Genomic DNA, 27,192 nt, shown 5'->3' with positions numbered 1-27,192 from the left:
TACAGCATTTTAGTAGCATTCACTCTCTCCAAAGGCCCGTGTGAGATTATTCACTCTTTTGCTGTTCTGTCTTTGCATTCTCCCAATAATTAAATTAAACAAATCAAATGCTACTGGTGGCCATGTGATCACATGGGATATTTCTGAGAGCTCCAAAATATCCAGTTTACGAAAGTGCAAAATAATCAGTGCTGGGCAAGTTAACGCGTTATTTTCGCGTTAACGCATTCATTAATTAACGCCGACAATTATTTTATCGTGCGTTAACGCATTTTTTTAATGTATTATTATTATCATTTTAAGGGATTGCACATGCACACCCACACAATAATTTGTAACCATCAATATAGGCTGATATTTCTTATCATAAAGCTAGCACACAATTGCAGACTTTACAACAATATGGTCTTCAAGACACCATGGGGAAAGCTTGCACTTGTTTGATTATAAAGTTAAATGTACAAAAAAGGCAGTTTGAAAATCAAGTATAAACATTTTAAACAATTTTTATAAATGGACAAAGTACAAAAAGAGCAGTCACTCAAAATGAATAGAAGCGATGTCTGACGACATGGTCCATAAATAGGAAAAGTTGTACATCAGTTTATCATAGGTTAACATGGCTGTCCGGTCGTGAATTGAACAGAAAGTATTACAGAATGTTTTGCATACATTCTTTTTTATTTTTTTTGGCAGTTTCAGTTCAACTCTTGTATAAAAAAATAGGCTAGATTTTCAAATGCATGAGGATGAAATGGCAAACGGAATGGTGAGGGGAAATAAAGGAGTTTCATTTCACGCACAAAGACGGACATCTGCAAAATCCTTTTGGGCAGCTTTGAAAATACATTGGCTTTCAATTCATCATACATTCACTATTATACATTAAGGTGTAGATATATATGTATTGATATACAGTACTTGTATTCTGCACCAACCAAACTCGGACACACTGAACAGGCTTCAATGACAGATTGGCTTCAATAAACATCTCGGATCTAAATGATTTTGGGTTAGGAGGGTCGAGGGGCAGTGTAGAGGTAGCCATGTGTCTCACCGTCGTCTACTGTGAAAATGGTCAAACCTTCAGTCTTCTTGTGTTGTACGTTGTGAATCAAATGCAGTACAGTAACATGACTTAATTTGCTGATGCTATAATACAGATCAGCTATATCTATCAGTTACTTTGTTTCATAAAGGAAACATGAACATAAAGGAATATTTTCACCTGTGTGATCACACAGGTGCCTCAGGCATGGAAAATAGGCACCACTTGTGTGATTCTTTCTCTACACATGGGACATCGGCGTTGTTGCAAAGCCTGGAAGCAGCTGCGGCAGCAGCACACATGCCCACAGTCCAACAGAACACAGTTACGTGGCTGACTGAGGCAAATCACACAGGCATTTTCATTTTGCAGTCTTTCTAATTCCCTCCTCTCCTGCTCCCAGCCATCTTTTAGGTGATCGTAGTAGCGTCGGCCGACCCAGAGGAGTACTGCTGCCCCTGCCAAAGCAGAGGCGATGGCCAGCGCTGCATTCACTCTGTGGTGCAAGACTCGTTCACTGTCCGTCCTGCGACATGTAGAGGGAGGAACATAAGTTCTTTTTAGTCTACACATACGATGACAAAGACAAAATATACATTAGAAATTTGGGGTTGCCTCATTGTAACATAAATATACAAACAATTGGAGGAAACTAAGTGGCATCATTTGACTATTATCAGATCCAAACAGAAGAGTCCAAAGCCAAGTCATCTTATATGGGATAACCATAGAAGCTCAGATATTTCTGAGAGCTCCAAAATATCCAGTTTACGAAAGTGCCAAAAAAGGCAAAATAATTAATGCTGGCAAGTTAATGCGTTATTTTCGCGTTAACGCATTCATTAATTAACGCCGACAATTATTTTATCGTGCGTTAACGCATTTTAAAAATGTATTATTATTCTAATTTTTTTTATTTTTATTAAAAGACAAGAGAAATAAAAGATTGTATTTTTATTGATTAAAACTAATTCTGTCATTCGTAGTTTTAATGATGTATAAGCTGCTTAGAGCTAGTGTTAGGAAGTTAAACAGCTCATAATTCATCTTTAATATCTATTGATATTGTTGTGAAAACGTCTCCTTCAAACAACTGGATTTCTTCAAGTTTCTCAGCAACACTACATTTTACGAGATGACATGTGAATACATCATGATGACGTTATAATTTACCTTCGTCCAACACAAATTTTCACTGAACAGCGCCTGAACGCATCATAATCGAACTGACCGGAACCTTTGTTCTCATCTTGTGAATTTAAACACAGATTAGTTGTTTACTATGTAACATTATCAAAGATCTGGGACTAGAAAAGCATGAATGACGATGTCCTGATCGCATATTTTACAGATTATTGGCAGCGGACGATCGTCAATTCAACTTTATTTCACACTGTGATAGTTAACGTTAAACTGTCCACTGTCACGTAAAGGTAAAGAGGAAGTATCACGTATGCTATCATAACAATGCTTGGTATTTTTGTCTTGATAGATTTCTCACCAAGTGCGTGATAGGCTGTTCCACACCAGCCTGTGTTCTCTCAACAGGAATTTCTGCAACACTCCGACAAATTCTTTTTGGAAGTGGCTTGTCAGAGGCTCACCTGCTGGTTGCACAGCACCTACAGTATGCATATACACATGATAGATAATAAGAGACAAGGACACCATGCACATTTTTCAATGTAAATAAATCTGTGACACCCTGTTTACCTTCAATGACAGCATACTGCAGACACGCTCCTGGAGTAACTTTCAAGATGTCTTTGAGTTTTCCATCTATGGTGAAGTGTGGAGCATCCTGAGAACATAACGCACATGTACACACTGTATATGTAGTACACAAACTGTATATGTAGTGCACATACTGTAGTGACAGAAAGAGGATTTCAAGCAGTGTGTGAAAGCTAAAGATTGTTTACATGGTTTCACAACTAATCCCATTCCTCCCGATGGCTTGAACAACATGAAAACACAAACTTAAACTTTCAAAATAAAACAATAAAAACGCATGTAAGATCATATTGATTACACATGAAAAACAACTTACGTCAAGTTTATCTAGTGTCGTCCGGCTCTTCCTATAGAGATAGTAACAGATGCCTGAGAGGGCAAGGCTGGCCCCAAGACACACTGTCTCTGTAACCTCCATAGGAAATCCATCCATTCCCTCTGAACCTCCTGTCGCTGCCAACCTGTACAAAGGTAAAAAAAAAAAAAAGAAAAGATGGCTTTATGTCCTATCAATGATGACAAAAAAGTGCATGTTGCTGCGCATTTTTAAAAGGGACTCAATGCAGTGTATAAGTCTATAAAGCACCTCATAGTGCTCTAAGTTGGTCATCATCAACCCCAAATGTAGCACATGTAAGCTGTCATGTGAGGAACATGCAGACAGCATCAAGTCCTACTGATGGAAAGTGATGAGCAATGGAATCAGACACTTCAATAATTATTGCAAAGTTGCAAACAGAGCTAGAAATAAATAAAGGAAAATTATACATGTCAAACTTTACACTTGGGTATCATGGAATTTGAATTTACCCCTTGCATTAATGAATTTGTCAGCTGTTTAGTGTGGTGTAGCTTCTTGGTGTTGACATTCAAAATATGTCAGTTGACAAGGAATAGCAACCACATGTTTTGCAATTAAATGTACCTATGTTACGCTAACTAGCTTGGTATTTGCAGCAGTCCCAACGTAAAGTCAACGATACTGCCTTTGTTAAAAGTGCCATTAAAACCTCCCTGCAGGACATATATGACACTCGCCTCATCCGCAAAGTGACCATGATTGTGCGCGACTCCAGCCACCCCTCACACAGTCTCTTCAGCCTCCTGCCCTCTGGGAGAAGATACCGGAGCCTCCGTGCTCGCACCACCAGACTCTCAAACAGCTTCGTCCACCAGGCTGTTAGGAAGCTGAACTCTCTAAAATCTCTCCCTCCTCTCTTTTAAGACTCCCCATGTCCAACTGCTGCTGAATACAGATTGATAGCTTTTTTTTTTTTCTCTTATTATATAACGTTATATTTATTGTCTAAATGTTTTTTAATCTATTGCACTGTATTCACACAGGCATTTTCTATGTGTTCCTCTTCCCCATCTTGAGGAGTCTCAGGGCCCGGTCCTGAAGCACGTGCTCTCGGGCCTTCATTTTGCAGTCTCTCAAATTCCCTCCTCTCCTGCTCCCTCTCCCAGCCAACTTTTAGGTGATAGTAGTAGCGTCGGCCGACCCAGAGGAGTAATGCTGCCCCTGCCAAAGCAGAGGCGATGGCCAGCGCCTTCCACCGCAGAGCCGTGCTCACTTGCTCTCCCACCAGGGTGTCAAAGTCCGTATTGCTCAAAAAGTACTGTGAGCCATTTGAAGGGGGTCGGAGATTCAGAGTCCCGTCCATTTCCAGTATCAACTCACCCACGGCGGTAAGAGTTGTGCCCACCTGGAAAAAGAGGGGAATATTCGTGGAATGTATCATTAAGATCCGTTTTTATTCATATCTGCCCTTGTGATTAGCAAAAAAAGTTATAGATACGAGTTATAGATATTAACAACGTTAGTATCTCATCTAACAACTTACTTTGAGCATTTCCTCGGTCTCCAGTTGCCCTTTAAGCTTCTCCCCGCTGAGGTATTGTCCTATGATGTCACCCAAGCCGTAGTTGACTTGGTGGAACTTCTCGTGTGTAGTCTCCATGTAGAGTCCGGAGGCCTGCAGAGGGCACAGGACTCTGACGGTGGTCTCATTTGATCCCACTAACACAAAGGGCACTGCATTCACTCTGTGGTGCAAGACTCGTTCACTGTCCGTCCTGCGACATGTAGAGGGAGGAACATGAGTTCTTTTTAGTCTACACATACGATGACAAAGACAAAATATACATTGGAAATTTGGGGTTGCCTCATTGTAACATAAATATACAAACAATTGGAGGAAACTAAGTGGCATCATTTGACTATTATCAGATCCAAACAGAAGAGTCCAAAGCCAAGTCATCTTATATGGGATAACCATAGAAGCTCAGATATTTCTGAGAGCTCCAAAATATCCAGTTTACGAAAGTGCAAAATAATCAGTGCTGGGCAAGTTAACGCGTTATTTTCGCGTTAACGCATTCATTAATTAACGCCGACAATTATTTTATCGTGCGTTAACGCATTTTTTTAATGTATTATTATTATCATTTTAAGGGATTGCACATGCACACCCACACAATCATTTGTAACCATCAATATAGGCTGATATTTCTTATCATAAAGCTAGCACACAATTGCAGACTTTACAACAATATGGTCTTCAAGACACCATGGGGAAAGCTTGCACTTGTTTGATTATAAAGTTAAATGTACAAAAAAGGCAGTTTGAAAATCAAGTATAAACATTTTAAACAATTTTTATAAATGGACAAAGTACAAAAAGAGCAGTCACTCAAAATGAATAGAAGCGATGTCTGACGACATGGTCCATAAATAGGAAAAGTTGTACATCAGTTTATCATAGGTTAACATGGCTGTCCGGCCGTGAATTGAACAGAAAGTATTACAGAATGTTTTGCATACATTCTTTTTTTTTTTTTTTGGCAGTTTCAGTTCAACTCTTGTATAAAAAAATAGGCTAGATTTTCAAATGCATGAGGATGAAATGGCAAACGGAATGGTGAGGGGAAATAAAGGAGTTTCATTTCACGCACAAAGACGGACATCTGCAAAATCCTTTTGGGCAGCTTTGAAAATACATTGGCTTTCAATTCATCATACATTCACTATTATACATTAAGGTGTAGATATATATGTATTGATATACAGTACTTGTATTCTGCACCAACCAAACTCGGACACACTGAACAGGCTTCAATGACAGATTGGCTTCAATAAACATCTCGGATCTAAATGATTTTGGGTTAGGAGGGTCGAGGGGCAGTGTAGAGGTAGCCATGTGTCTCACCGTCGTCTACTGTGAAAATGGTCAAACCTTCAGTCTTCTTGTGTTGTACGTTGTGAATCAAATGCAGTACAGTAACATGACTTAATTTGCTGATGCTATAATACAGATCAGCTATATCTATCAGTTACTTTGTTTCATAAAGGAAACATGAACATAAAGGAATATTTTCACCTGTGTGATCACACAGGTGCCTCAGGCATGGAAAATAGGCACCACTTGTGTGATTCTTTCTCTACACATGGGACATCGGCGTTGTTGCAAAGCCTGGAAGCAGCTGCGGCAGCAGCACACATGCCCACAGTCCAACAGAACACAGTTACGTGGCTGACTGAGGCAAATCACACAGGCATTTTCATTTTGCAGTCTTTCTAATTCCCTCCTCTCCTGCTCCCAGCCATCTTTTAGGTGATCGTAGTAGCGTCGGCCGACCCAGAGGAGTACTGCTGCCCCTGCCAAAGCAGAGGCGATGGCCAGCGCTGCATTCACTCTGTGGTGCAAGACTCGTTCACTGTCCGTCCTGCGACATGTAGAGGGAGGAACATGAGTTCTTTTTAGTCTACACATACGATGACAAAGACAAAATATACATTAGAAATTTGGGGTTGCCTCATTGTAACATAAATATACAAACAATTGGAGGAAACTAAGTGGCATCATTTGACTATTATCAGATCCAAACAGAAGAGTCCAAAGCCAAGTCATCTTATATGGGATAACCATAGAAGCTCAGATATTTCTGAGAGCTCCAAAATATCCAGTTTACGAAAGTGCAAAATAATCAGTGCTGGGCAAGTTAACGCGTTATTTTCGCGTTAACGCATTCAGTAATTAACGCCGACAATTATTTTATCGTGCGTTAACGCATTTTTTTAATGTATTATTATTATAATTTTAAGGAATAAGGAAGTGACACCACATGAACACAGCTGTTCACTGCTTGCTGCCTGGTTCGTTTGTTAAAAATGTTGCTTAATAATAAATTTAAAAAATAACGCGTTAACGCGCGATAATATAATTGTCGGCGTTAATTAATTAATGCTTTAACGCGATAATAACGCGTTAACTTGCCCAGCACTAGTTATTAAGTAACTAGTCTAAAAATCGGATCAGCACAAAAGAAAAAAAGAAGCAAATATAACTTTTAGAGATCCTTGTTTACGTTTTTTTGCCGATCATTGAAGATCCAAATCAGCAGATACAGATCCCTTTGTTTGATTATAGCAGCTGGTCTACGAGGCTCCAGACTATGTTTTTTTGCCACCGCCCCAAAAATCATTTAAACCGCTCTGAAGTCAGTTTAAACCATCAGAAATGTTACATGCTATCCTTTACTTTGTTGTAGTAATTTGTAATGTTTTTTGTTCTTCATAACAATTTACAATTCAAATGATAAGGAAATAAAAGATTGTATTTTTATTGATTAAAACTAGTGGTGTCACGGATCGATACGTGATCCGTTCGGATCAGCCCTCACGGTTCGGATCAACCCTCACGGTTCGGATCACTTGTGAACCGCGGATCAATCGAGTATTTTTTTTCTTTTTTTACAGCGTAATCATCATAGTGTGTAATAAAGTTCTACTGCTGCTGTTCCTTTTCAAGTAACAAGTCCCCGAATATCAGTGCAGAGTGTCAGTGAACAGATATAAAGCAGTAGTGTGTTCACGTGACCGGAGCAGCTTAGAAGCATTTAACGGTGAAGTCATGGCGAGCGGAGGAACGTCAGAAGCCGCGGCGTCATTTCAGTCGCAAGTTTGGGAACATTTTGTCTTCCCTGTAACGTATAATGACGGATGAGGGTGGTGGACAAAGTGTTACGGTATGCAGGCCCGGCTCCAGGCACTGATTTGCGGGGGGGCCTTACGTTGCTTTGGGGGGGGTCACATTTTTTTTTTTTTTTTTTTACAGCCTATGGTAGCATAGTAGGTCAACTTGTGTATTAAAAGATCAGCAGATAGCAGATTCAGCCACAACAAGACATTTTAAAAATAGGCACATCCAGCAACAACATTAACAACAAGAACAACACACTCTACAACAACACACTGTGCGGAGTTTGTCCGAAACGGGAGGAAGGGCAAGCTCAAATCGTGGCAGCGGCAGCTAGTACAGGCACTTCCTGTTGCAAGCTCAGCTGCCACGACTTTCCGTGGCAGCTGAGCTTGCAACAGGAAGTGATTGCCACTGTATGTGGCAGCTGCCACTAGCATCTTGTGGCAGCTGCCAGCATTTCGGAGCGGATTCCGCGGTAGTTTAGCCTTTATTTGTCGTTATTTGACATTATGTGACAATACATTAAGGTCATTGAAGACATGACTGTTGGTAGTTGTAATTAGTTTATTAAAAAAGGCAGAATTATAATGGTATGGCCACTCGTTTTTGTCAACAAGCTAATTGCGGGCTAACTTCAGTTGTTTCTATTATTAGGTTTATACGTATTTCAGATGATTAACGTATCATCTTTCATCTAATTTGTTTTGTAATATATGATGAAGTAGTAGTTAAGTTAAGGTAATAATTATATTCATAGACCATATTTATGTTACTTTAATGTGGCATGATTTAAAGGCCTACTTTATGATTTGAGCAAGATGTTGTAATCTCTTTCTTTCTTTGTTTAGAACCGTGGCAATCATCAGCAATCAACTTTAAATAACTTCCTGGTTAAATAATCAGCACAAGTGATTGTAGCCTTGTTTCCTGGTGGATTGTGGCTCCAGTTAGAACATTAAATCCTCAACAAATTTGTTATTAGCCGACCTAGCATGCTGTGCTTCAACATCGAGGCTGTGAGACAGAGCAGATTAAAATAACAGGTGTATTGATAAAGTATTTGCTTTTTACTCACAAAGGTTTTATTGCATTACAGTAACTGTCGTTAACTCCAGTAATCTTCAACCATCTGCTGTAAGATGACTTTGCTCAGTGTGTGTGGAGGAGCGACACAGAGAGCAGATGATCACTGACATTAAAAAGTACAGATAAAACGTCTGAGATGATCAATATTACATTTTTTTATAATTTGGCACCGGTGCACATTTATGTGGTTTCGGTACCCATCACGAGATGTGAGCTGGGTCCAGATTTACAGCATTTTAGTAGCATTCACTCTCTCCAAAGGCCCGTGTGAGATTATTCACTCTTTTGCTGTTCTGTCTTTGCATTCTCCCAATAATTAAATTAAACAAATCAAATGCTACTGGTGGCCATGTGATCACATGGGATATTTCTGAGAGCTCCAAAATATCCAGTTTACGAAAGTGCAAAATAATCAGTGCTGGGCAAGTTAACGCGTTATTTTCGCGTTAACGCATTCATTAATTAACGCCGACAATTATTTTATCGTGCGTTAACGCATTTTTTTAATGTATTATTATTATCATTTTAAGGGATTGCACATGCACACCCACACAATAATTTGTAACCATCAATATAGGCTGATATTTCTTATCATAAAGCTAGCACACAATTGCAGACTTTACAACAATATGGTCTTCAAGACACCATGGGGAAAGCTTGCACTTGTTTGATTATAAAGTTAAATGTACAAAAAAGGCAGTTTGAAAATCAAGTATAAACATTTTAAACAATTTTTATAAATGGACAAAGTACAAAAAGAGCAGTCACTCAAAATGAATAGAAGCGATGTCTGACGACATGGTCCATAAATAGGAAAAGTTGTACATCAGTTTATCATAGGTTAACATGGCTGTCCGGCCGTGAATTGAACAGAAAGTATTACAGAATGTTTTGCATACATTCTTTTTTTTTTTTTTTGGCAGTTTCAGTTCAACTCTTGTATAAAAAAATAGGCTAGATTTTCAAATGCATGAGGATGAAATGGCAAACGGAATGGTGAGGGGAAATAAAGGAGTTTCATTTCACGCACAAAGACGGACATCTGCAAAATCCTTTTGGGCAGCTTTGAAAATACATTGGCTTTCAATTCATCATACATTCACTATTATACATTAAGGTGTAGATATATATGTATTGATATACAGTACTTGTATTCTGCACCAACCAAACTCGGACACACTGAACAGGCTTCAATGACAGATTGGCTTCAATAAACATCTCGGATCTAAATGATTTTGGGTTAGGAGGGTCGAGGGGCAGTGTAGAGGTAGCCATGTGTCTCACCGTCGTCTACTGTGAAAATGGTCAAACCTTCAGTCTTCTTGTGTTGTACGTTGTGAATCAAATGCAGTACAGTAACATGACTTAATTTGCTGATGCTATAATACAGATCAGCTATATCTATCAGTTACTTTGTTTCATAAAGGAAACATGAACATAAAGGAATATTTTCACCTGTGTGATCACACAGGTGCCTCAGGCATGGAAAATAGGCACCACTTGTGTGATTCTTTCTCTACACATGGGACATCGGCGTTGTTGCAAAGCCTGGAAGCAGCTGCGGCAGCAGCACACATGCCCACAGTCCAACAGAACACAGTTACGTGGCTGACTGAGGCAAATCACACAGGCATTTTCATTTTGCAGTCTTTCTAATTCCCTCCTCTCCTGCTCCCAGCCATCTTTTAGGTGATCGTAGTAGCGTCGGCCGACCCAGAGGAGTACTGCTGCCCCTGCCAAAGCAGAGGCGATGGCCAGCGCTGCATTCACTCTGTGGTGCAAGACTCGTTCACTGTCCGTCCTGCGACATGTAGAGGGAGGAACATGAGTTCTTTTTAGTCTACACATACGATGACAAAGACAAAATATACATTAGAAATTTGGGGTTGCCTCATTGTAACATAAATATACAAACAATTGGAGGAAACTAAGTGGCATCATTTGACTATTATCAGATCCAAACAGAAGAGTCCAAAGCCAAGTCATCTTATATGGGATAACCATAGAAGCTCAGATATTTCTGAGAGCTCCAAAATATCCAGTTTACGAAAGTGCAAAATAATCAGTGCTGGGCAAGTTAACGCGTTATTTTCGCGTTAACGCATTCAGTAATTAACGCCGACAATTATTTTATCGTGCGTTTTGTTACGGTAGTATTTTTACCTCATAACAAAGGGGAGGCCGGAGCCAGCCATGTGGCCGGCTTTGTGCCGTCGACACGCTGCATCAATAACGCTACCAAAACTGGTTTACAATTATAAGGAATTTAATTCCACTGATGTAAGCACGATTACAGTTACACATTGGAGTACATACTCCTATGAAATATTAAAACAATAAAACCCCATTTGCAAAAAACCTCAACTCAGCTTCTCAGGTGAAAAACACGTCCGTCCTCCGAGAGCCATGACACGAGAGAGGAAAAAGGCTTAAATTAAACCTCCCACATCTGTTCGATAACACCTCCTCTCCATTTATCTCGATTCCTATTGGCTATCCTCCAGGAGTGTATTCTACTGTCTGGCTCTGAGTTCATCATCACATTCAATGACTGTCAGTTACGTTTTAAACCCTTCTATAATAATCCTTCAAAATAAAAGTTATACTTCTGCACTTGGCAGAAGTTTCATGCTTATGTTTATCTTAATTATGCATTCTCAAAACCCTTATGATTATGACTAACTATGAATTATTAATTATGAATTATTAAACACTTTTATTATATCTACTAACTACAGTTTTTTACTCAAATTTCTTACAATTCCCCCCTAACTCACAGTTCACTGTGAGTTAGCTACTCGAATGTAGTTAGTTTTTCAAATGTCCCTGGAGACCTCCCCCCTACTCAATCCAGGGAGAGGCTTCCTATCTATCTAAACAGAGGCAAACAATTCATGCACACAGATATCATTTCAAGTATTTCTGTTCAGTTCGTTTCAAAATTGAGTCCGTAGAAGGAAGACGAAAAAGGAAAATTTAATCCGTAAAAAAGGGAAAAATTGAGTCCGTAAAAGGAAGACAAAAAGGAAAATTTAAAAAGGGAAAGATAGAATCCGTAACAAAGGAAAAGATCGACTGCGTTGAAAATCACTGCCTTCCATGTCTTGGGGCTGGCAGGATCAGGATACAGCCTGTAGGCTAGAGAACACATACTGAGAAGCCTTGACTGTTCTTTTACACCTGTCAAAATTACATTTCTTAATCTTTACACCCTAAAATCCCATTATAACCCATTAATTAAAATAAAATCTCAAATTACTCATCCAGAACAATCAGTCTATTTCCCAAATTTCCAATATCTCACCGGATGTGTTAGAAGTCCATCTGGGCCTTTATCAGGTCCTTCAGGATCTCCGAGAGGATGGTCAGGAACCGCTTGTGAAGTTCCGCTATGGCACCGCTGGTGGCCTCATCTAGACTGTGGCCATCAGAAGCTCCAATTCTCCCTCATCCCCGACACATAATTGGTTGCCCTGGACTGGTGTCTGGCTCATCGGTGAAACAATAAACCCCTGTAGAGGTCCACGGATGCACGGGAACCCCCATCCACAGACAACTCGGAGGCTTATGATGACAGCACACAGAATAATTACGATTGCCAAAAATGTATGTTTTCACTGGCTAAGCATACTTCCCAACCAGTCGGTGAACGGATCAGTGACACCAGAGTTGTCTGCTAGCTCTTGGCTGAGTGCTGTCAGTCCCTCCAGCTCCCTGGTCACCGATCCATCAGGAGCTGTGTTATTCGGAATGAAAGTGCAGCACGCAGACCCAAACATCTGGCACACGCCACTTTTCTCTGCTAAATCATCTCTAATGCCATTCTGTTCTGCAAGGTCATTAAACTAGTCTTCGCCAGCTGTGCATGCAGTCCTGATATGGCGTCACTGGTGAAGTTTACAAAACGCTGTTGGTTATAGTAAATGTAGTTGATCCAATCGACATTTTTATTAATCATCACCCTCTGAGAGAAAACAGATTCTAAATCTGCTGCTATTTGATTTCTGGCTTGAAAGTCATTAGACACCCCCCTTGGCAGTCTTATGACATCTTATGTACACTTGGTCATCAAAGGCCCCCTTCGGGCCGCCGGCATCTCTTTTGGATCTTCTGTTAGCATGTGGGCGTGGAGAGATGAGTTCTCCATAAGTTGCATCAGTGACAGGCAAGATATAGGTGACTGTTGCTACAATTTGCTTTAATTTGCAATAATACTACCTACATTGGGCCCTTAGCGGTATCTGAGACTATACAATCAAATGGACCCTCTGTAACTTTGAACAGAGGTGGGGTATTATATTCTACAGGTGGGTAATGCCAGTGCAGCCTCTGACAAGTGTGTTGGAGGGGCAAAGTGTCATCAGTAAACAGAGTTAAAATACAACTAATTCAGGACTTAGGAGTCTGAATCTTGAAGGAACTGGTGTTGCTAGGGGTCTAGATCCTAAACACACAATACAATCTGTACTACTGGCTTGAAGCCGTATATTGTACCCACCATAAATTCCCATCTGCCATTCCGGTTTCCACCCCTTACCTCATTCTCTGCGTCAGTCGTATGTCGAACCTGGTCTTTTTACAGGCTTAACAATAATCCTAATGAGCCCTTGTGGGGCAGGACTATCAGTAGCCTTTCCCTGTACTACGTAAAGTCCTCCGTCAGTCAATTTTGGGTCTGTTAAGGTAAGTCTTAAAGGATTACATCTACCCACCCCTTTTCTACACGTGATAAGAAGCTGGGGCATTTAACATCTTTAGTCGGTCTTTAAGACCTGGGTTGGGGTCTTTTCCTAAACCCTCGCCACCTGTATTCATCGTTGCCCATCCCCAATCTTCACAATCACAGTTATGATACGATAACAGCTTACCATACTTATTTGTGGCGGGCCCACACTCGTCAGTTATGATGCACAAGGTTTTGGACATCCACCCGTAGATGTGTTCATACCTGGGACCGGAAACGACTTCACAGAAGTCGACCTGGACCGTTGATGTTGTACCTTCTTTGAACGTAAGAGTGAGAGTTACATTTTCATAGGTGAGTGTCGTCAGATAAGCCTCTCTACGTGGTCTAAGATCGGTTTGATTAGCTACTGAGGCTAAATGTCGAATCCTGATGTAGTCATGCATGTGATCTGGTTCCTGTCTGTGGTTAATTCCACATACTAAGAGGGAAGCTACTGAACTCAGGGAGAAAGTAATTAGAGACTTCCATAACCCACTGACCCTAGAGTCTCCTAATGGACGCCCTCGCTTAAACTGTGGGGAAAACGTCATCTTCAGTACTGTCTAAACCCCTCTTTTGAGGTGTCTTTGGCTTCAAATTTTCCTGTCTGATGTTCAATCCTGTCTCTGCGAGTGTCTTACTCGTTACCTTCGCTGCTGCACAGTGAGTGAGGTGGTGTCATGTGAGGTTGCCAATACTACCTCCCATGGACCGGTCCACCTTGGTTCACTCCACTTGCGTTTGTGGACTTTTATCCACACCAGACTGCCTGGTGACACATCAGCCTGCTTCCTTTCGTCAGCTGCTGCTTCTGCGTTTGTCACCTGAGAAAACAACACTCGGCTCATGTTAGTTAGAGCTCCCGTATATTTCTCAATTTCTAGAGTTAGCAAGTCTAGTTGTGGTTTATCATGACGTTATTAAATCTCAAAATTTATGAGTAGCACCTTTACTGAAAACGATTCTAAATGTGGATCTACAAAAAATGTTTGACACCTTACCATAAATGTTTGACACCTTACCATATTCCCCCTTCACCTCGATATCTCTGCTGTAAGGGATCACATGGCAACCATCTATGTATCTTGGCTACACCCTGAACCTCCCCATGGTCCTGGTGACAGCATGGGCATCTGTTGATGTCTCATGGGAGGAGGTCCAGCTGGACCTGGTCGTAGGTGCTGCTGATGTTGTGGTGGGAACGGAGCATGTTGTGGTGCTGCACTGATCTGTCTTCCTCTCCTTTTATGTGGGCAATCTCTTACCCAATGACCTTCTCTCCCACATACGTAGCACACTCCTTTACTTACAAGACCCCCACGCCCCCCTTTATCGTTACCTCTCCCTCTGTTGGATGCACCACTTCTGCATCGTGGTGGGGGCTGATTGTACACCACCGTGGGGGCTGGTACTGCTAGATTTTGTTGCTGCTGGGCTTCTGCTGCTATCATCTGTTTCTTGGCCTGAACTTTTCTATTTACTTCTCTGTCGACCTCTGCTACTTGCAGTTTCAGCAGTCGCCGCTGCATTCTCTTTATATCCTCGTCTTCTTTACTTTCTGCTCGTCTTTCCTCTATCTGCTGTTGCAAATCTTTTCTAATGCGTTCTACTTCTGTTACTTCACATTTTAGTCTTCTTACCAGTGCTCCTACTTCCTTACTCTGCTTCTTTAATGTAAACATTATGCAGCCTAGGAGTATTCAAATGTGTGTATTAAATGTGCATGCTTGTCATCACCTGAATCAAAGTCAACTCACCCTCTGTGCTGTATGGCGTGTGGCCGCTGACTCCAAAACTGGGATCCGCTCAACCACGCACCTTGACTGAAACAAACACAGAACTGCCAAAAGTTCAGCAGTAAATGTTAGCATACGTCTGTAGTGTAAGAGAGGTCAACGATCTCTCAAATATGTTGCGCCGTCCGTGTCAAAATTGATTCTTAGGAACTGTGTAAATTAGTAAATGTACCAAAATTAGTCAATACTGGATATGTGAAGGAATCTCGAATCCAAAATTGAAGCTAGAATTCCGAAATCAAACTCAACATCTAAATCAGAATCACGATCACAATCCAGTTCCAAATCAGAATTCGAAAGGTTTAAAATTGGAAGTAAAATGAAATTAAAAAACAATGAATAATTAATCAATTAAATATTAAATTCAACTTTAAAAATCAATAACTGTGTTCAAAGATATTCAACCAGAAATACCAATGTAAGTCAAACTGTTGAACTGCACTTACACTCTGGTCTGCACAATACTGAGTCACAATTAAGTTCAAGAATTGAAGAAACACAACTGAAACCATTAATCTTTGTTAAAATGCTGAATTAAAACCAAAGTCAACAACTAAAGTTATAATGCTTAATTAAAACTAAAGTCAGGATGTAAGCACAAAGGTCATAGACAATGAATTTCTAAGACTGTTTTGTGTAATTTATCTAGGAAGCCACTGGGTGGCATAAAACTATGCTGTGATTGTCTCTCTAAGTCACCAGAGGTCAGTCTCTTTTAGTACTAATGTAATGACAGATTCAAAACACTAGGTTTAATATTATTATTATCATTAACTAGCAGTTACTCCTTCTTCTGTTTAATTGTTTTTAAATCTCCTTTTCTTTTGCCTTATGTTTTGATGCTTTTAATGGTTTTATGTGAAGCACTTTGAGCTGTGCTATACAAATAAACTTGCCTTGCCGTCTGCGCCGGACCGGAAGTTGTTCTGCGCCAAACCGGAAGTTGTCATGAAACCGGCTTTTTTACAGATATGCTATCCGCAATGCTAACGAAAAAACGGAGCTTCTGATAAAGCGTACGCACACACAAGTATCACCAAAATCCCACACTTTAATTCCACTCATACGCCTTCTGTCTCCTCTCTCAATCCAGCCGTTATTTTATTTTATAAGCACTTATTTTACATACAGAGTGCCGCAACGCCGGAGCTACACGTAGCTAGCGTTAGCTCCCCACAGCGCGGTCATGCAATATCAATCATTTTAAACGTATTTCCACGCTGCTAAAACACAGACTAGTCACACGTATTATTGGACTTATTTAGTCATCAGTTTAAACGTATTTCCACGCTGCTAAAACACAGACTAGTCACACGTATTATCGGACTTATCGTCCGGTTTTTTTCCCTTAAACCTCCAGTTAACAGGCTTTTAGCTTCTCCAGACCCGAGGTCATTGTTACGTATATGAAACGCGAGTTATTCACTGCCAACGCCAAAACTACTCACCCAGTCCGCCTAGTACCGCCAAAAGTCTTTATTCTACGTATTCTGAATCATCCACACGACCCTCTAATTATACATTCACAGCCAAAACAAGCGAGTGTGTCTTTCCTGAAACCACAGCCTCAGAAGCTAACTCCCGCTAGCTTAGCTCTCTACACAGCGTATGTTTTCAAGACCCGAAAATTCATGCACGAGACCCGCCAAGGTTTGCAAGCCAAAGCCGGAATGTCACAATATTTCAGTCCGCCAAGTTACATACCTGCTTTTGAACAGTTGTCAGCACAAACCCAGCCATGCACCCCAGAGCTGGAGGATCTCAGAGCGATGCAAAGCTAGCCCGCTCTAGCTAATCAACTGCTTGGTACCAATGTGATGATTTAATTACTTACACAGCGCTGTCCGTCTTTAATTAATTCTTAGGATCCTTATACTCTTGACTAATCCCTTAAGTTCATCATACTTCAGACAGTAAATCGTACTTACCTCAGTGGAACAACATGGCCTCCCTCGTCGGAACGTACCCACCGGCAACGTAGCGTTAGCCGTTAGCAGCGCTTAGCCAAGCAGAGATTCCCCTAAGATCCTAATAGCTAACTCACAGATTTCATGAAACGGCTCTGCCGACCGATATTGTGGGCCCAGGATTGTCTGCTTGACTACCGCCGCCGTCAGCACACACAGCGAGGCCGGCAAGACTGTCCCATCTGGGGTTCGCCAAATTTGTTACGGTAGTATTTTTACCTCATAACAAAGGGGAGGCCGGAGCCAGCCATGTGGCCGGCTTTGTGCCGTCGACACGCTGCATCAATAACGCTACCAAAACTGGTTTACAATTATAAGGAATTTAATTCCACTGATGTAAGCACGATTACAGTTACACATTGGAGTACATACTCCTATGAAATATTAAAACAATAAAACCCCATTTGCAAAAAACCTCAACTCAGCTTCTCAGGTGAAAAACACGTCCGTCCTCCGAGAGCCATGACACGAGAGAGGAAAAAGGCTTAAATTAAACCTCCCACATCTGTTCGATAACACCTCCTCTCCATTTATCTCGATTCCTATTGGCTATCCTCCAGGAGTGTATTCTACTGTCTGGCTCTGAGTTCATCATCACATTCAATGACTGTCAGTTACGTTTTAAACCCTTCTATAATAATCCTTCAAAATAAAAGTTATACTTCTGCACTTGGCAGAAGTTTCATGCTTATGTTTATCTTAATTATGCATTCTCAAAACCCTTATGATTATGACTAACTATGAATTATTAATTATGAATTATTAAACACTTTTATTATATCTACTAACTACAGTTTTTTACTCAAATTTCTTACAGTTAACGCATTTTTTTAATGTATTATTATTATAATTTTAAGGAATAAGGAAGTGACACCACATGAACACAGCTGTTCACTGCTTGCTGCCTGGTTCGTTTGTTAAAAATGTTGCTTAATAATAAATTTAAAAAAAAACGCGTTAACGCGCGATAATATAATTGTCGGCGTTAATTAATTAATGCTTTAACGCGATAATAACGCGTTAACTTGCCCAGCACTAGTTATTAAGTAACTAGTCTAAAAATCGGATCAGCACAAAAGAAAAAAAGAAGCAAATATAACTTTTAGAGATCCTTGTTTACGTTTTTTTGCCGATCATTGAAGATCCAAATCAGCAGATACAGATCCCTTTGTTTGATTATAGCAGCTGGTCTACGAGGCTCCAGACTATGTTTTTTTGCCACCGCCCCAAAAATCATTTAAACCGCTCTGAAGTCAGTTTAAACCATCAGAAATGTTACATGCTATCCTTTACTTTGTTGTAGTAATTTGTAATGTTTTTTGTTCTTCATAACAATTTACAATTCAAATGATAAGGAAATAAAAGATTGTATTTTTATTGATTAAAACTAGTGGTGTCACGGATCGATACGTGATCCGTTCGGATCAGCCCTCACGGTTCGGATCAGCCCTCACGGTTCGGATCAACCCTCACGGTTCGGATCACTTGTGAACCGCGGATCAATCGAGTATTTTTTTTCTTTTTTTACAGCGTAATCATCATAGTGTGTAATAAAGTTCTACTGCTGCTGTTCCTTTTCAAGTAACAAGTCCCCGAATATCAGTGCAGAGTGTCAGTGAACAGATATAAAGCAGTAGTGTGTTCACGTGACCGGAGCAGCTCAGAAGCATTTAACGGTGAAGTCATGGCGAGCGGAGGAACGTCAGAAGCCGCGGCGTCATTTCAGTCGCAAGTTTGGGAACATTTTGTCTTCCCTGTAACGTATAATGACGGATGAGGGTGGTGGACAAAGTGTTACGGTATGCAGGCCCGGCTCCAGGCACTGATTTGCGGGGGGGCCTTACGTTGCTTTGGGGGGGCGTCACATTTTTATTTTTATTTTTTTACAGCCTATGGTAGCATAGTAGGTCAACTTGTGTATTAAAAGATCAGCAGATAGCAGATTCAGCCACAACAAGACATTTTAAAAATAGGCACATCCAGCAACAACATTAACAACAAGAACAACACACTCTACAACAACACACTGTGCGGAGTTTGTCCGAAACGGGAGGAAGGGCAAGCTCAAATCGTGGCAGCGGCAGCTAGTACAGGCACTTCCTGTTGCAAGCTCAGCTGCCACGACTTTCCGTGGCAGCTGAGCTTGCAACAGGAAGTGATTGCCACTGTATGTGGCAGCTGCCACTAGCATCTTGTGGCAGCTGCCAGCATTTCGGAGCGGATTCCGCGGTAGTTTAGCCTTTATTTGTCGTTATTTGACATTATGTGACAATACATTAAGGTCATTGAAGACATGACTGTTGGTAGTTGTAATTAGTTTATTAAAAAAGGCCGAATTATAATGGTATGGCCACTCGTTTTTGTCAACAAGCTAATTGCGGGCTAACTTCAGTTGTTTCTATTATTAGGTTTATACGTATTTCAGATGATTAACGTATCATCTTTCATCTAATTTGTTTTGTAATATATGATGAAGTAGTAGTTAAGTTAAGGTAATAATTATATTCATAGACCATATTTATGTTACTTTAATGTGGCATGATTTAAAGGCCTACTTTATGATTTGAGCAAGATGTTGTAATCTCTTTCTTTCTTTGTTTAGAACCGTGGCAATCATCAGCAATCAACTTTAAATAACTTCCTGGTTAAATAATCAGCACAAGTGATTGTAGCCTTGTTTCCTGGTGGATTGTGGCTCCAGTTAGAACATTAAATCCTCAACAAATTTGTTATTAGCCGACCTAGCATGCTGTGCTTCAACATCGAGGCTGTGAGACAGAGCAGATTAAAATAACAGGTGTATTGATAAAGTATTTGCTTTTTACTCACAAAGGTTTTATTGCATTACAGTAACTGTCGTTAACTCCAGTAATCTTCAACCATCTGCTGTAAGATGACTTTGCTCAGTGTGTGTGGAGGAGCGACACAGAGAGCAGATGATCACTGACATTAAAAAGTACAGATAAAACGTCTGAGATGATCAATATTACATTTTTTTATAATTTGGCACCGGTGCACATTTATGTGGTTTCGGTACCCATCACGAGATGTGAGCTGGGTCCAGATTTACAGCATTTTAGTAGCATTCACTCTCTCCAAAGGCCCGTGTGAGATTATTCACTCTTTTGCTGTTCTGTCTTTGCATTCTCCCAATAATTAAATTAAACAAATCAAATGCTACTGGTGGCCATGTGATCACATGGGATATTTCTGAGAGCTCCAAAATATCCAGTTTACGAAAGTGCAAAATAATCAGTGCTGGGCAAGTTAACGCGTTATTTTCGCGTTAACGCATTCATTAATTAACGCCGACAATTATTTTATCGTGCGTTAACGCATTTTTTTAATGTATTATTATTATCATTTTAAGGGATTGCACATGCACACCCACACAATAATTTGTAACCATCAATATAGGCTGATATTTCTTATCATAAAGCTAGCACACAATTGCAGACTTTACAACAATATGGTCTTCAAGACACCATGGGGAAAGCTTGCACTTGTTTGATTATAAAGTTAAATGTACAAAAAAGGCAGTTTGAAAATCAAGTATAAACATTTTAAACAATTTTTATAAATGGACAAAGTACAAAAAGAGCAGTCACTCAAAATGAATAGAAGCGATGTCTGACGACATGGTCCATAAATAGGAAAAGTTGTACATCAGTTTATCATAGGTTAACATGGCTGTCCGGCCGTGAATTGAACAGAAAGTATTACAGAATGTTTTGCATACATTCTTTTTTTTTTTTTTTGGCAGTTTCAGTTCAACTCTTGTATAAAAAAATAGGCTAGATTTTCAAATGCATGAGGATGAAATGGCAAACGGAATGGTGAGGGGAAATAAAGGAGTTTCATTTCACGCACAAAGACGGACATCTGCAAAATCCTTTTGGGCAGCTTTGAAAATACATTGGCTTTCAATTCATCATACATTCACTATTATACATTAAGGTGTAGATATATATGTATTGATATACAGTACTTGTATTCTGCACCAACCAAACTCGGACACACTGAACAGGCTTCAATGACAGATTGGCTTCAATAAACATCTCGGATCTAAATAATTTTGGGTTAGGAGGGTCGAGGGGCAGTGTAGAGGTAGCCATGTGTCTCACCGTCGTCTACTGTGAAAATGGTCAAACCTTCAGTCTTCTTGTGTTGTACGTTGTGAATCAAATGCAGTACAGTAACATGACTTAATTTGCTGATGCTATAATACAGATCAGCTATATCTATCAGTTACTTTGTTTCATAAAGGAAACATGAACATAAAGGAATATTTTCACCTGTGTGATCACACAGGTGCCTCAGGCATGGAAAATAGGCACCACTTGTGTGATTCTTTCTCTACACATGGGACATCGGCGTTGTTGCAAAGCCTGGAAGCAGCTGCGGCAGCAGCACACATGCCCACAGTCCAACAGAACACAGTTACGTGGCTGACTGAGGCAAATCACACAGGCATTTTCATTTTGCAGTCTTTCTAATTCCCTCCTCTCCTGCTCCCAGCCATCTTTTAGGTGATCGTAGTAGCGTCGGCCGACCCAGAGGAGTACTGCTGCCCCTGCCAAAGCAGAGGCGATGGCCAGCGCTGCATTCACTCTGTGGTGCAAGACTCGTTCACTGTCCGTCCTGCGACATGTAGAGGGAGGAACATGAGTTCTTTTTAGTCTACACATACGATGACAAAGACAAAATATACATTAGAAATTTGGGGTTGCCTCATTGTAACATAAATATACAAACAATTGGAGGAAACTAAGTGGCATCATTTGACTATTATCAGATCCAAACAGAAGAGTCCAAAGCCAAGTCATCTTATATGGGATAACCATAGAAGCTCAGATATTTCTGAGAGCTCCAAAATATCCAGTTTACGAAAGTGCCAAAAAAGGCAAAATAATTAATGCTGGCAAGTTAATGCGTTATTTTCGCGTTAACGCATTCATTAATTAACGCCGACAATTATTTTATCGTGCGTTAACGCATTTTAAAAATGTATTATTATTCTAATTTTTTTTATTTTTATTAAAAGACAAGAGAAATAAAAGATTGTATTTTTATTGATTAAAACTAATTCTGTCATTCGTAGTTTTAATGATGTATAAGCTGCTTAGAGCTAGTGTTAGGAAGTTAAACAGCTCATAATTCATCTTTAATATCTATTGATATTGTTGTGAAAACGTCTCCTTCAAACAACTGGATTTCTTCAAGTTTCTCAGCAACACTACATTTTACGAGATGACATGTGAATACATCATGATGACGTTATAATTTACCTTCGTCCAACACAAATTTTCACTGAACAGCGCCTGAACGCATCATAATCTAACTGACCGGAACCTTTGTTCTCATCTTGTGAATTTAAACACAGATTAGTTGTTTACTATGTAACATTATCAAAGATCTGGGACTAGAAAAGCATGAATGACGATGTCCTGATCGCATATTTTACAGATTATTGTCAGCGGACGATCGTCAATTCAACTTTATTTCACACTGTGATAGTTAACGTTAAACTGTCCACTGTCACGTAAAGGTAAAGAGGAAGTATCACGTATGCTATCATAACAATGCTTGGTATTTTTGTCTTGATAGATTTCTCACCAAGTGCGTGATAGGCTGTTCCACACCAGCCTGTGTTCTCTCAACAGGAATTTCTGCAACACTCCGACAAATTCTTTTTGGAAGTGGCTTGTCAGAGGCTCACCTGCTGGTTGCACAGCACCTACAGTATGCATATACACATGATAGATAATAAGAGACAAGGACACCATACACATTTTTCAATGTAAATAAATCTGTGACACCCTGTTTACCTTCAATGACAGCATACTGCAGACACGCTCCTGGAGTAACTTTCAAGATGTCTTTGAGTTTTCCATCTATGGTGAAGTGTGGAGCATCCTGAGAACATAACGCACATGTACACACTGTATATGTAGTACACAAACTGTATATGTAGTGCACATACTGTAGTGACAGAAAGAGGATTTCAAGCAGTGTGTGAAAGCTAAAGATTGTTTACATGGTTTCACAACTAATCCCATTCCTCCCGATGGCTTGAACAACATGAAAACACAAACTTAAACTTTCAAAATAAAACAATAAAAACGCATGTAAGATCATATTGATTACACATGAAAAACAACTTACGTCAAGTTTATCTAGTGTCGTCCGGCTCTTCCTATAGAGATAGTAACAGATGCCTGAGAGGGCAAGGCTGGCCCCAAGACACACTGCCTCTGTAACCTCCATAGGAAATCCATCCATTCCCTCTGAACCTCCTGTCGCTGCCAACCTGTACAAAGGTAAAAAAAAAAAAAAGAAAAGATGGCTTTATGTCCTATCAATGATGACAAAAAGGTGCATGTTGCTGCGCATTTTTAAAAGGGACTCAATGCAGTGTATAAGTCTATAAAGCACCTCATAGTGCTCTAAGTTGGTCATCATCAACCCCAAATGTAGCACATGTAAGCTGTCATGTGAGGAACATGCAGACAGCATCAAGTCCTACTGATGGAAAGTGATGAGCAATGGAATCAGACACTTCAATAATTATTGCAAAGTTGCAAACAGAGCTAGAAATAAATAAAGGAAAATTATACATGTCAAACTTTACACTTGGGTATCATGGAATTTGAATTTACCCCTTGCATTAATGAATTTGTCAGCTGTTTAGTGTGGTGTAGCTTCTTGGTGTTGACATTCAAAATATGTCAGTTGACAAGGAATAGCAACCACATGTTTTGCAATTAAATGTACCTATGTTACGCTAACTAGCTTGGTATTTGCAGCAGTCCCAACGTAAAGTCAACGATACTGCCTTTGTTAAAAGTGCCATTAAAACCTCCCTGCAGGACATATATGACACTCGCCTCATCCGCAAAGTGACCATGATTGTGCGCGACTCCAGCCACCCCTCACACAGTCTCTTCAGCCTCCTGCCCTCTGGGAGAAGATACCGGAGCCTCCGTGCTCGCACCACCAGACTCTCAAACAGCTTCGTCCACCAGGCTGTTAGGAAGCTGAACTCTCTAAAATCTCTCCCTCCTCTCTTTTAAGACTCCCCATGTCCAACTGCTGCTGAATACAGATTGATAGCTTTTTTTTTTCTCTCTTATTATATAACGTTATATTTATTGTCAAAATGTTTTTTAATCTATTGCACTGTATTCACACAGGCATTTTCTATGTGTTCCTCTTCCCCATCTTGAGGAGTCTCAGGGCCCGGTCCTGAAGCACGTGCTCTCGGGCCTTCATTTTGCAGTCTCTCAAATTCCCTCCTCTCCTGCTCCCTCTCCCAGCCAACTTTTAGGTGATAGTAGTAGCGTCGGCCGACCCAGAGGAGTAATGCTGCCCCTGCCAAAGCAGAGGCGATGGCCAGCGCCTTCCACCGCAGAGCCGTGCTCACTTGCTCTCCCACCAGGGTGTCAAAGTCCGTATTGCTCAAAAAGTACTGTGAGCCATTTGAAGGGGGTCGGAGATTCAGAGTCCCGTCCATTTCCAGTATCAACTCACCCACGGCGGTAAGAGTTGTGCCCACCTGGAAAAAGAGGGGAATATTCGTGGAATGTATCATTAAGATCCGTTTTTATTCATATCTGCCCTTGTGATTAGCAAAAAAAGTTATAGATACGAGTTATAGATATTAACAACGTTAGTATCTCATCTAACAACTTACTTTGAGCATTTCCTCGGTCTCCAGTTGCCCTTTAAGCTTCTCCCCGCTGAGGTATTGTCCTATGATGTCACCCAAGCCGTAGTTGACTTGGTGGAACTTCTCGTGTGTAGTCTCCATGTAGAGTCCGGAGGCCTGCAGAGGGCACAGGACTCTGACGGTGGTCTCATTTGATCCCACTAACACAAAGGGCACTGCATTCACTCTGTGGTGCAAGACTCGTTCACTGTCCGTCCTGCGACATGTAGAGGGAGGAACATGAGTTCTTTTTAGTCTACACATACGATGACAAAGACAAAATATACATTGGAAATTTGGGGTTGCCTCATTGTAACATAAATATACAAACAATTGGAGGAAACTAAGTGGCATCATTTGACTATTATCAGATCCAAACAGAAGAGTCCAAAGCCAAGTCATCTTATATGGGATAACCATAGAAGCTCAGATATTTCTGAGAGCTCCAAAATATCCAGTTTACGAAAGTGCAAAATAATCAGTGCTGGGCAAGTTAACGCGTTATTTTCGCGTTAACGCATTCATTAATTAACGCCGACAATTATTTTATCGTGCGTTAACGCATTTTTTTAATGTATTATTATTATAATTTTAAGGAATAAGGAAGTGACACCACATGAACACAGCTGTTCACTGCTTGCTGCCTGGTTCGTTTGTTAAAAATGTTGCTTAATAATAAATAAATAAAAAAACGCGTTAACGCGCGATAATATAATTGTCGGCGTTAATTAATTAATGCTTTAACGCGATAATAACGCATTAACTTGCCCAGCACTAGTTATTAAGTAACTAGTCTAAAAATCGGATCAGCACAAAAGAAAAAAAGAAGCAAATATAACTTTTAGAGATCCTTGTTTACGTTTTTTTGCCGATCATTGAAGATCCAAATCAGCAGATACAGATCCCTTTGTTTGATTATAGCAGCTGGTCTACGAGGCTCCAGACTATGTTTTTTTGCCACCGCCCCAAAAATCATTTAAACCGCTCTGAAGTCAGTTTAAACCATCAGAAATGTTACATGCTATCCTTTACTTTGTTGTAGTAATTTGTAATGTTTTTTGTTCTTCATAACAATTTACAATTCAAATGATAAGGAAATAAAAGATTGTATTTTTATTGATTAAAACTAGTGGTGTCACGGATCGATACGTGATCCGTTCGGATCAGCCCTCACGGTTCGGATCAGCCCTCACGGTTCGGATCAACCCTCACGGTTCGGATCAACCCTCACGGTTCGGATCAACCCTCACGGTTCGGATCACTTGTGAACCGCGGATCAATCGAGTATTTTTTTTCTTTTTTTACAGCGTAATCATCATAGTGTGTAATAAAGTTCTACTGCTGCTGTTCCTTTTCAAGTAACAAGTCCCCGAATATCAGTGCAGAGTGTCAGTGAACAGATATAAAGCAGTAGTGTGTTCACGTGACCGGAGCAGCTTAGAAGCATTTAACGGTGAAGTCATGGCGAGCGGAGGAACGTCAGAAGCCGCGGCGTCATTTCAGTCGCAAGTTTGGGAACACTTTGTCTTCCCTGTAACGTATAATGACGGATGAGGGTGGTGGACAAAGCGTTACGGTATGCAGCCCCGGCTCCAGGCACTGATTTGCGGGGGGGCCTTACGTTGCTTTGGGGGGGGTCACATTTGTTTTTGTTTGTTTTTTTACAGCCTATGGTAGCATAGTAGGTCAACTTGTGTATTAAAAGATCAGCAGATAGCAGATTCAGCCACAACAAGACATTTTAAAAATAGGCACATCCAGCAACAACATTAACAACAACAAGAACAACACACTCTACAACAACACACTGTGCGGAGTTTGTCCGAAACGGGAGAAAGGGCAAGCTCAAATCGTGGCAGCGGCAGCTAGTACAGGCACTTCCTGTTGCAAGCTCAGCTGCCACGACTTTCCGTGGCAGCTGAGCTTGCAACAGGAAGTGATTGCCACTGTATGTGGCAGCTGCCACTAGCATCTTGTGGCAGCTGCCAGCATTTCGGAGCGGATTCCGCGGTAGTTTAGCCTTTATTTGTCGTTATTTGACATTATGTGACAATACATTAAGGTCATTGAAGACATGACTGTTGGTAGTTGTAATTAGTTTATTAAAAAAGGCCGAATTATAATGGTATGGCCACTCGTTTTTGT

General features: G+C 40.4%; 3 protein-coding genes across 3 annotated transcripts in view; all 3 read right to left on the bottom strand.

Moving 5' to 3' along the window:
* Positions 1-23,621, bottom strand: part of LOC306789835 (mitochondrial ubiquitin ligase activator of nfkb 1-A-like) — a gene marked incomplete at both ends in the record, with an annotated part of 83,961 nt that extends 60,340 nt beyond the window's left edge. Inside the window, one exon of the mRNA XM_079285902.1 lies at positions 23,505-23,621. Coding sequence (XP_079142028.1) covers positions 23,505-23,621 — 117 coding nt within the window. The remainder of the gene's footprint in view (positions 1-23,504) is intronic.
* On the bottom strand, positions 21,656-23,398 carry LOC306789698 (mitochondrial ubiquitin ligase activator of nfkb 1-A-like; the record flags this gene model as incomplete). Its single annotated transcript, XM_079285778.1, has 4 exons — positions 21,656-21,980; positions 22,956-23,076; positions 23,168-23,255; positions 23,387-23,398. 4 exons carry the CDS (start codon positions 23,396-23,398, stop codon positions 21,656-21,658), a joined length of 546 nt encoding a protein of 181 aa, XP_079141904.1.
* An 889-nt stretch (positions 23,622-24,510) lies between the features above and the next one.
* LOC306789834 (mitochondrial ubiquitin ligase activator of nfkb 1-A-like) lies at positions 24,511-25,220 on the bottom strand (the record flags this gene model as incomplete). The annotated part of the gene is made up of 2 exons (XM_079285901.1): positions 25,033-25,220; positions 24,511-24,894 (listed from the first exon to the last, which is right to left on the bottom strand). The coding sequence occupies exons 1-2, from the start codon at positions 25,147-25,149 to the stop codon at positions 24,511-24,513; spliced, it is 501 nt and encodes a 166-aa protein (XP_079142027.1). The 5' UTR covers positions 25,150-25,220.
* Between the last annotated feature and the right edge of the window lie 1,972 nt (positions 25,221-27,192).

This window comes from Melanostigma gelatinosum (assembly GCF_949748355.1).
Source record: "Melanostigma gelatinosum genome assembly, chromosome: 15".
In the NCBI taxonomy this organism is placed as follows: Eukaryota; Metazoa; Chordata; class Actinopteri; order Perciformes; family Zoarcidae; genus Melanostigma; species Melanostigma gelatinosum.
This window is presented reverse-complemented; position numbering and strand designations above follow the sequence as displayed.